This window comes from Cherax quadricarinatus, unplaced genomic scaffold (genome assembly GCF_038502225.1).
Source record: "Cherax quadricarinatus isolate ZL_2023a unplaced genomic scaffold, ASM3850222v1 Contig3084, whole genome shotgun sequence".
Classification (NCBI taxonomy): Eukaryota; Metazoa; Arthropoda; class Malacostraca; order Decapoda; family Parastacidae; genus Cherax; species Cherax quadricarinatus.
Window position 1 is genome coordinate 38,791 of NW_027198110.1, and position 9,801 is coordinate 48,591.

A 9,801-nucleotide genomic window follows, 5' to 3' on the forward strand; every position below is an offset into this window, starting at 1 on the left:
ATTAGTTGTCTTTCACAGTTGTTCTCTATTTTTGGTATGCCAGCTTATATCCATTCAGACAGGGGATCCTCGTTCATGAGTAACGAACTTCAGGAGTTTTTGGCTAGCAAAGGTATTGCCTGCAGCAGAACAACAAGCTACAACCCTCAAGGCAATGGTCAAGTGGAGCGGTTCAATGGTACTATATGGAAGGCAGTTACAATGACATTGAAGTCGCGCAATCTACCTGTTCAACACTGGCAAACTGTCCTACCTGATGCTCTTCACTCTATTAGATCATTGCTGTGCACAGCTACTAATGCAACCCCTCATGAAAGACTCCTCAACTATTCACGTCGTTCCTCTACGGGAGCCTCCGTGCCCACTTGGTTATGTCATCCTGGACCCGTTCTCCTGAAGAGTCACCGTAGGATGAACAAGACGGATCCTTTAGTGGAAGAGGTAGAGCTCCTGCAAGCTAATCCACATTACGCCCACATTCGCTACCAAAATGGTGAAGAGACTACAGTATCTACAAGACATTTAGCCCCAGTTGAAATCCCTATTAGTGTGGAATCTCAAGATACACCAATAGATGTGAAAGATGCTTCGTTTTCTCCTGGAAAGCCCCTTGAGACTACCCCTATGGAAATAGAGGATTCTGCTCCAGCAGTTAATCAAACCCCGCTGGAAAATATCGAACCTGGTGAAGAGGCTCAAGGGCTACGAAGGTCGGGACGTGTACGTCGCCCACCTAACAGTTTGGGAGATTACTGTCTCTGATATTTTAGAAGGGGGAGATTGTAGTGATACTGGTCCTGTGGGGAGCAGCAGCAGGATAATACTGCACCACCTCTCGGGGCCCTTAACAACAACAACAGTTTGGTGTGTGTCATGGGCACCAACACATGGTGTGTGATTCTCTCCTACTTTATCCATTTATCAGTGATGCAGATTACATGGTGAGTTTAAATATGTGGCCTGTAGTTATAACTTTTCTCTTGACATATTCAAGACATCACCATCCCTGTAGAAGCCGTTATTAGATGTACTAGTCATTATATTTTGTTGTTGCAGAAGTACTATGAAGATTCTATGTTCAATAAAGCCTAGAGATAAGGCCTGTGTTTCTATCACAACAATGCCAACAAGGTGTTTACCTTCAACCCTCGTATCTCCTAACAAACCCCACACGACACTGAGATACCCAATAACATCCTGGTATCTTTCAATGTTTTACTTCCCATGTATACAATTATGTCCAATACCAGGCCACTCTCACAGTCAGCACAAACAGCTTTATACCAAAGTGTTTCATCTTGCATAATATACTATACTGCTTGAACGGCAATCTGCCTTTGAACAAAATCTAAGACTCATCAATTACAAGAATCTTGAATGGATAAAAGTACATGTTGAAATTTTTTTTCAGATGCATAAAAACATTTCTAATCTTGCATAACCTATCACTCTTGTCAGGCCTGGTTTTGTCAGAGAAGTGCAACATACATAACAGTAAGATAAATCTGTTCACTGGGATGATTTCACTGAAGGCCGGGGTAGAAATTAGCCGATCTGTAGACTCATATGATTTTATATTATGCTTATAGATATGAGATATAAGCATTATTGTTGCAAAAAACAAATACATTTCAACTACAGTTGTCTCTTTCCATCAGTGTAGCCTTGATTGTGGTGATATGATTGTATTTGCCATGGTGTACTCAAAATACAGTGGACTCCCAAGTTTTATGATTAATCCATTCCAGAGAGTCTGCTGAATGGCAAAATTCACAATTGGCAAAACCATTTTCCCCATAAGAAATAATGGAAATCCAATTAATCCATTTCAGACACCCAAAAGTATTAACAAAAAATATTTTTTTTAAAGATAAAATATAGATTTACATACAGAAAGTAATGGCAAATGAAGATAAAGCACTAATAAAATGGATAAATGAACATTTAACATCACACTTACCTTTACTGGAGACTCTTGTTGGTGCATAGCAGACAGGTAGGAGAGGGGAGAGAGGGAGCCGAGTTATTATGCTTCAATATGATGCTAATATCATCTCTACGGCTTATTTATCTATCACAATTCATCTAATAAAGAATATTAATAACACAGAAATGTGATACATACTCTACAATGAATAAAATATGTCACATATGTGAGGAGTAAGTGGTGGTGGTGGTGTTGGGTTTATAAGTGCCACTGAGAGAAGCCATACATATTAGTGGTAGTGGAGGTGCTAGTTGAAGCCACCAACACCAACCACACTAAAACAATGTATGTAATTTATAAATAAGAAATATTTACACTTACCTTGGAGGAGATGTTAGTTTAATTAGTTTGATGGAGGAGATGCTGGCAGAGGTTTAGGGTGGTGGAAGATAAAAGGGCAGCATATGTTCAGTGGCTCTATACTCCTCCAATAACATTGGAGAGTTACTTTTATGTCATTTTTCTATCGCTTAAATGCTTAACATACTTGCTACACCGTTAATGCTACACTTTATTACTGAGTGGTGCAATAACCTTTATTAATACCTGCTGCTTTAGTATTGTACATATCATAGAATCACTAAAACACTGAAGAAGGCACATTCTCCCCTCTCTCTCTGTCTTCCACTTTGGTACTTGGCTATGAGTTTTTTTCTTGAATTTTATCACGTTTCTTTCCTTCTTAACCAAAGGCCTGGCACTAGGAGCTTTCTTTTGGCCCATGGTGGCTTATTTAGCAGTTGCAAGAAGCACAAAAAACAATCGATTATTACGAAATGTATTGTATAAACCAATGGGGTGATGGCCACTCACTGATAAACAATGGCACACCGAGTGTGAATGGTGTGGGAGACTGGCTTTGTGTGTGTGCTGATGCTGGGATGCCGCTTACTTGGACACATACCAGACAGTCACTGAATCACAAGGCCAATCACGAACCACGAGGCTATATTTTGCCGAAAAAATTGCAGAAAGTCAGATTTCACAAAAGTCACAGCTGCCGAAAGTTCATTACCTCTGTAACTTGCTCAGCTATCAAAACTTTGGAGTCCAGTCCCTGGACCAATTATGTACCTCTGTAATCTTTTGACTACCACCCACAGGATGGGTATGGGGTGCATAATAAACATATTAAACTAAAATGCCGAAAGACAGGGGTCCACTGTACTTGTTACTTTCCTTGACTATATTTCCATCAAGTGCTTGTTGAAGAATAGTTCAAAGAATTCCAGTTCATTTGCAGTGTCATCAAACTGATGGGGATTGGGTACAAAAGTGGGATTTTGCTGCCAATCCCAGATTCAGTTTGCTGGTGGATAATGGATATGATAAGCTGGTTGTGGTTGTAGTTGTGGTTGTTGTGTGAGGGTTGTTGACACTCCACTTTGTCCTGGATCTAATGAGTCAGCTGTGTGGGTCTCAGTCTGGGCTGGTGCATCATGCTGTGAGCCCATGGCACCACCATCACCATTACCACCACCTACTGATGCCTGCGGTCTATCAATACCAAGTGTAGCCACACCATCCTCACTTTCACTGTCTATTCCAGGTTTAGGGCCATGGGATGTACTACAGGATGTACCCCGTCCCTTTGGAATTGCATATGGTACACTACCCAAACACATGCGGTGGCAAATATACTGACGCTTCACTGGTGAATATGATTCATTACTAGCATTACTCGAATGGTCATCAAGAGCAATAAATTCAAAGTCCAAATCACTATCATCACCATTACTCATGCCCAAGGCCTGGCCATGCAAAAAACATTAGTTTTCTCTTGCAATAAGGTACAGATGAACGTGACTGAGACACACCAACACCCAAGGTGGAAGGTTGAGGGTCGTCAAGATTTTCGGCACTATTTTCAATATCTTGAGCATTGCTTTGGGTCACAAATTGATCAAAACCATAGGATTCCTCTTTAGATCCACTTCTATCAGTGTTAGAACTATCAGTTAGGAAGAGGAAAGCCCCAATTTGCCTTGGAGTGAGAGCTGCCTTGCCAGGAGGCATGGTAAACAAAGCACACTGAGGCAGCATTCCCACAATGCCATGTGGGCGCCTAGATTTTCTGTATACTGTGCACATTGACCACACAGACCCTTTCTCATATTTGCATGCCTACCAGCCTTCTCGTGCTAAATTTAAGACCGCTAGAATTTTGGCGGAGTTCTATGGTTTGGACCCTGGCTTCAAATTATCATGGGGGAGCACTAAACCCATAGGATTATGCAGCACATGTGGGGGGATGGAAGGCATTCAGGGAACCAGAGCACAAATCCAATTCCCTAGATCAAGAGCCCCTCACCAGCATCAAGGAACCTCCTTTGAAGGGTCCTGGCTTCAAAGCCATAGAACTATGGCACAGACCCTGAAAGGTTTAGGCTCGAGTTCTGAGGTTCCACTGCATCTCTTGTATGTATTTGCATGTGTGACACAAGATGGCTTTTTTGAGTAAAACATTTCAGACATTCTGAACACTGAAATGGTTTATCTCCTGTATGTATTCGCATATGTATCACAAGAGTGCTTTTTAGAGTATAACATTTCAGACATTCTGAACACTGAAAAGGTTTAACTGCTGCATGTGTTTGCACATGTGTCAGAAGATGGCTTTTTTGAGTAAAACATTTCAGACATTCTGAACACTGAAATGGTTTATCTCCTGTATGTACTCGCATATGTCTCACAAGACTGTTTTTTCGACTAAAACATCTGAGACACTCTGAACACTGAAATGGTTTATCTCCTGTATGTATTCGCATGTGTGACACAAGATGGCCTTTTACAGTAAAACATTTCAGACATTCTAAACACTGAAATGGTTTATCTCCTGTATGTAATCTCATATGTGACACAAGATAGCCTTTCTGAGTAAAACATTTCAGACATTCTGAACACTGAAATGGTTTATCTCCTGTATGTAATCTCATATGTGACACAAGATAGCCTTTCTGAGTAAAACATTTCAGACATTCGGAACACTGAAAAGGTTTAACTGCTGCATGTGTTCGCACATGTGTCAGAAGATGGCTTTTTTGAGTAAAACATTTCAGACATTCTGAACATTGAAATGGTTTATCTCCTGTATGTGCTCGCATATGTCTCACAAGACTGTGTTTTCGACTAAAACATCTGAGACACTCTGAACACTGAAACGGCTTATCTCTTGTATGTATTCGCATATGTGACACAAGCTTGTCTTTTACAGTAAAACATTTCAGACATTCAGAACACTGAAATGGTTTATCTCCTGTATGTACTTGTGTGTGTTTCACAAGGCTGCCTTTTACAGTAAAACATTTCAGACATTCTAAACACTGAAATGGTTTATCTCCTGTATGTATTCGTATATGTGACACAAGCTGGTCTTTTACAGTAAAACATTTCAGACATTCTGAACACTGAAATGGTTTATGTCCTGTATGTATTCGCATATGTGTCACAAGACTGCTTTTTACAGTAAAACATTTCTGACACTCTGAACAATGAAATGGTTTATGTCCTGTATGTACTCGCATATGTGTCACAAGATTGCTTTTTACAATAAAACATTTCAGACATTCTGAACACTGAAATGGTTTATGTCCTGTATGTATTCGCATATGTGTCACAAGACTGCGTTTTTCAGTAAAACATTTCTGACACTCTGAACACTGAAATGGTTTATGTCCTGTATGTATTCGCATATGTGTCACAAGACTGCGTTTTTCAGTAAAACATTTCTGACACTCTGAACACTGAAATGGTTTATGTCCTGTATGTACACGTGTATGTTTCACAAGACTGCTTTTTACAATAAAACATTTCAGACATTCTGAACACTGAAATGGTTTATGTCCTGTATGTATTCGCATATGTGTCACAAGACTGCTTTTTACAGTAAAACATTTCTGACACTCTGAACAATGAAATGGTTTATGTCCTGTATGTACTCGCATATGTGTCACAAGATTGCTTTTTACAATAAAACATTTCAGACATTCTGAACACTGAAATGGTTTATGTCCTGTATGTATTCGCATATGTGTCACAAGACTGCCTTTTTCAGTAAAACATTTCTGACACTCTGAACACTGAAATGGTTTATGTCCTGTATGTATTCGCATATGTGTCACAAGACTGCCTTTTTCAGTAAAACATTTCTGACACTCTGAACAATGAAATGGTTTATGTCCTGTATGTACACGTGTATGTTTCACAAGACTGCCTTTTTCAATAAAACATTTCAGACATTCTGAACACTGAAATGGTTTATGTCCTGTATGTATTCGCATATGTGTCACAAGACTGCTTTTTACAGTAAAACATTTCTGACACTCTGAACAATGAAATGGTTTATGTTTCTGCATATTTTTCAGAAGAAGTTACTTCATTTTAAAATATTTTAGTCATTCAACATTGGTATAGATAATCTTTCTTATGTACTCTCAAGTGTATTTCAAGATTTAGTCTTTTTGGTAAACTTTTTCTACCAATGAGCACTAATAATGTTTATTTTCATCTTTAAAGACTACTATGATTTTTTTGTGTGTGTTAGAAGACTAATATACATACTACAACACTGTATATATATACACTAAAACACTGTATACATGTACTATTACACTGTTCTACAACACTGTACAAATGTATTACAACACTCTATATGTACTAAAACACTGTATAAATACAAAAGAATATTTTTATTATTTGCTCTTGTGTTTAAAAACAGATTTTTTTTAAATTTTAACTACAGCATTACTAAATTGTATTTATTGATGAATTGCCATACAATTCATAAGAATCACAAGTGTTGCCCTTCTCATAGTAAAAAAGATATATTGTCTGGGAAGATACAGCCTGGTAGTGTTCCACAAAACACTTCTGCAATATCAGTTGTTGTTGAAGACACTTAACACTGGTACTTGAACTACTGAAGATATAGTGTCTGGGAAGATACAGCCTGGTAGTGTTCCACAAAACACTTCTGTAATATCAGTTGTTGTTGACACTTAACACTGGTACTTCTTGAACTACTGAAGATATAGTGTCTGGGAAGACACAGCCTGGTAGTGTTCCACAAAACACTTCTGAAATAGAAACATGAGAGAGTTTAGTACAATATTCCACCAATTCATGAAATATTACTGAACCATTACTTCTTATATAGCCTGGTAGTGTTCCACAAAACACTTTGTGAAATATTCCACCAATTCATGAAAAATTTCATTAGATAATTTTTTGCAATTTCAAGATAATTTTACATAACCTTACTCCACCTTACTACCTCACATTTATATTAAGTTTAAATAAAATTGTAAAACAGTTAACCACTACTTCTTGTCTAGTTTTAAGTACAGTTACTATGTACTTATTATCTTGTCTTGTTTTAATTAGTACTATGTATTAGGATTAGTTTGCCCAAAATGTCCCGGCATGATAGAGGTTCTCTTTGTACTTAGCAAAACAAAATTGTAATTACACATTGTAACCTTTACAAAGAAATAAGCTTACCTATCTATCTATCAAGTACTAACACAATATACTGAAAAGAAAACAATTTTTTTATTATCACATGATGTACAAAAGAAAACTGTCACATTTACATTTTTAACCCTTTGAGGGTCCATGCTGTAGTTGTACAGCTTTGAAGCCAGGGTCCATATCCTAATTCTATGTGATGAGCTCAGCTCACTCAGATAAGCTGTCAGCAGTAAATTTGGGCCTAGATATGAGAGAATGGGTCAAGGCAGTAAGTGTGCACCACATAAAACAAACCCTTCAGCATACAGTGCATAAGGAGAAAAAAAATTGTGACCATGTACAGTGGACCCTCGGTTATCAGCTTTAATCCGTTCCAGAAGCTCAGCCTAAAAAAAAAAAATGGCAAAAAACCAAAATAATATTTCCCATAAGAATTAATGGAAATATAATTAATTCGTTCCAGACAAAAATATTCACAAAAAAAAATAGTTTTTTTAAACTAATTACAGTGGACCCTCAGGTAACAGCATTAATCCATTCCAGAGAGCTTGCCTTTAACCAATTTTGACCTTAGCTGATTTAATTTTCCCCATAAGAAATAATGGAAACCCAATTAATCCATTTCAGATATCCAAAAATATTAACAAAAAATATTTTTTTAAAGATTAAATAGAGATATACATACAGAAAACAATGACAAATAAATATAAAGCACTAATAAAATGGATAAATGAACACAAAACATCACACTTACCTTTATTGACTCTTGTTCGTGTATGGAAAACAGGAACGAGCCAAGAGGAAGGCGAGTTTATTATGCTTCAATATGATGCTAATATCATCTCCACAGCTTATTTATCTATCAATTCATCTAATAAGACAAAATAAACAATATTAACAACATAGAAACATGATATATACTCTAGAATGAATAAAATATGTCATAATGTATGTGAGGAGTAAGTGGTGGTGGTGTTGTTGTTGGGTTTATAAGGGTCACTGAGAGAAGCCGTACATATTAGTGGTGGAGGAGACGGCAGCAAAACCCACCACCGCTATTCACACCAACAATATATGTATATAATTTATAAATAAGAAATATTTACATTTTAATATATAAATAAAAAACTTTCACATTTTATTTTATAAGTTTATTTAGGTATACACAAATAAAGTTACATAGATTATCATACATAGCAGCATATGTGTAAAGTACCTAGGATAACCCAAGTCAGAGTGACTTATTTCCATTGGGGTCCTTTTATATTTACACTTATATTTACTTTTATACTTACACTTTCATATTTACACTTACCTTGGAGATATTAGTTTAATTAGTTAGTTTGATGGAGGAGATGCTTGCAGATGTTTAGGGCGGTGGAAGGTTGCAGGCCGGCATATGTTCAGCGGATATACACACATCCAACAACATTGGAGAGTTACTCTCGTGTCACTTTCTGTTGCTTACTCACTTAACTTACTTGCTACACAGTTAATTATACACTTTATCGCTGGCTGGCACTAAAGCCTTTATTGACACCTGCTGCTTTAGTATCGTGCATATCGTAGAATCACTGAATCACTGCAGAAGGCACATTCTCCCCTCTCTCTTCCTCCTCCACTTTGGTACTTTGCTATGAGTTTTTTCTTGAATTTTATTGCGTTTCTTTATTTCTTTATCATGGGGCTGGCACTAGAAGCTTTCTTTGGGCTCAAGGTGGCTTATTTAGCAGTTACAAGCACTAAAAACAATGGAATAATACTAAATATACTGCATGTATGCATGAAATCATCCTCACTGGCTTGTAAGCAATTGCTCACTGGCTGTACACTGAGTCATGGATTGGTCGGGCCTGCTCAGGCCATACGGACACGTTCAGGACTAATGCCCTAAACCGAGTTCTTAGGCATTAGCCGAGCCAATATTTTGCCGCTACCCAATTTTCGCATTAGCCGATGCCAGTGTTACCCAAGGGTCCACTGTATATAAGTACAGTGGACCCTCGAGTTTCGGTGGCATCGACTTTCGTGAAATCCAACGTTCAGCAAGTTTTTTCGGCAAAATTTGACCTTGTGGTTCATGATTAGACTTGTGATTCGGTGACCCTCTGGTACCCGTCCACTCGTCACCGTGCACACAAAGCCAGTCTCCCACACCATTCACGCTCAGTGTGCCATTGTTTACCAACACGTGACCATCACCTCACGGGTTCATACATAATAATCCACTGTTTTTTGTTATTGCAACTGCTAAATAAGTCACCATGGGCCCAAGGAAAGCTAGTGCAAGCCCTTTGGTAAAGCAAGTGAGGAACACGATCGAATTCAAGAAGGAAATCATTGAA

At 37.9% G+C, this 9,801-nt stretch overlaps 1 protein-coding gene across 1 annotated transcript; it reads right to left on the reverse strand.

Moving 5' to 3' along the window:
• Positions 1–1,130: 1,130 nt before the first annotated feature.
• Positions 1,131–7,887, reverse strand: LOC138851968 (zinc finger protein 268-like). The gene is made up of 2 exons (XM_070081554.1): positions 7,579–7,887; positions 1,131–6,856 (listed from the first exon to the last, which is right to left on the reverse strand). Exon 2 carries the CDS (start codon positions 6,340–6,342, stop codon positions 4,348–4,350), a length of 1,995 nt encoding a protein of 664 aa, XP_069937655.1. The 5' UTR covers positions 6,343–6,856; positions 7,579–7,887; the 3' UTR covers positions 1,131–4,347.
• Positions 7,888–9,801: the final 1,914 nt, after the last annotated feature.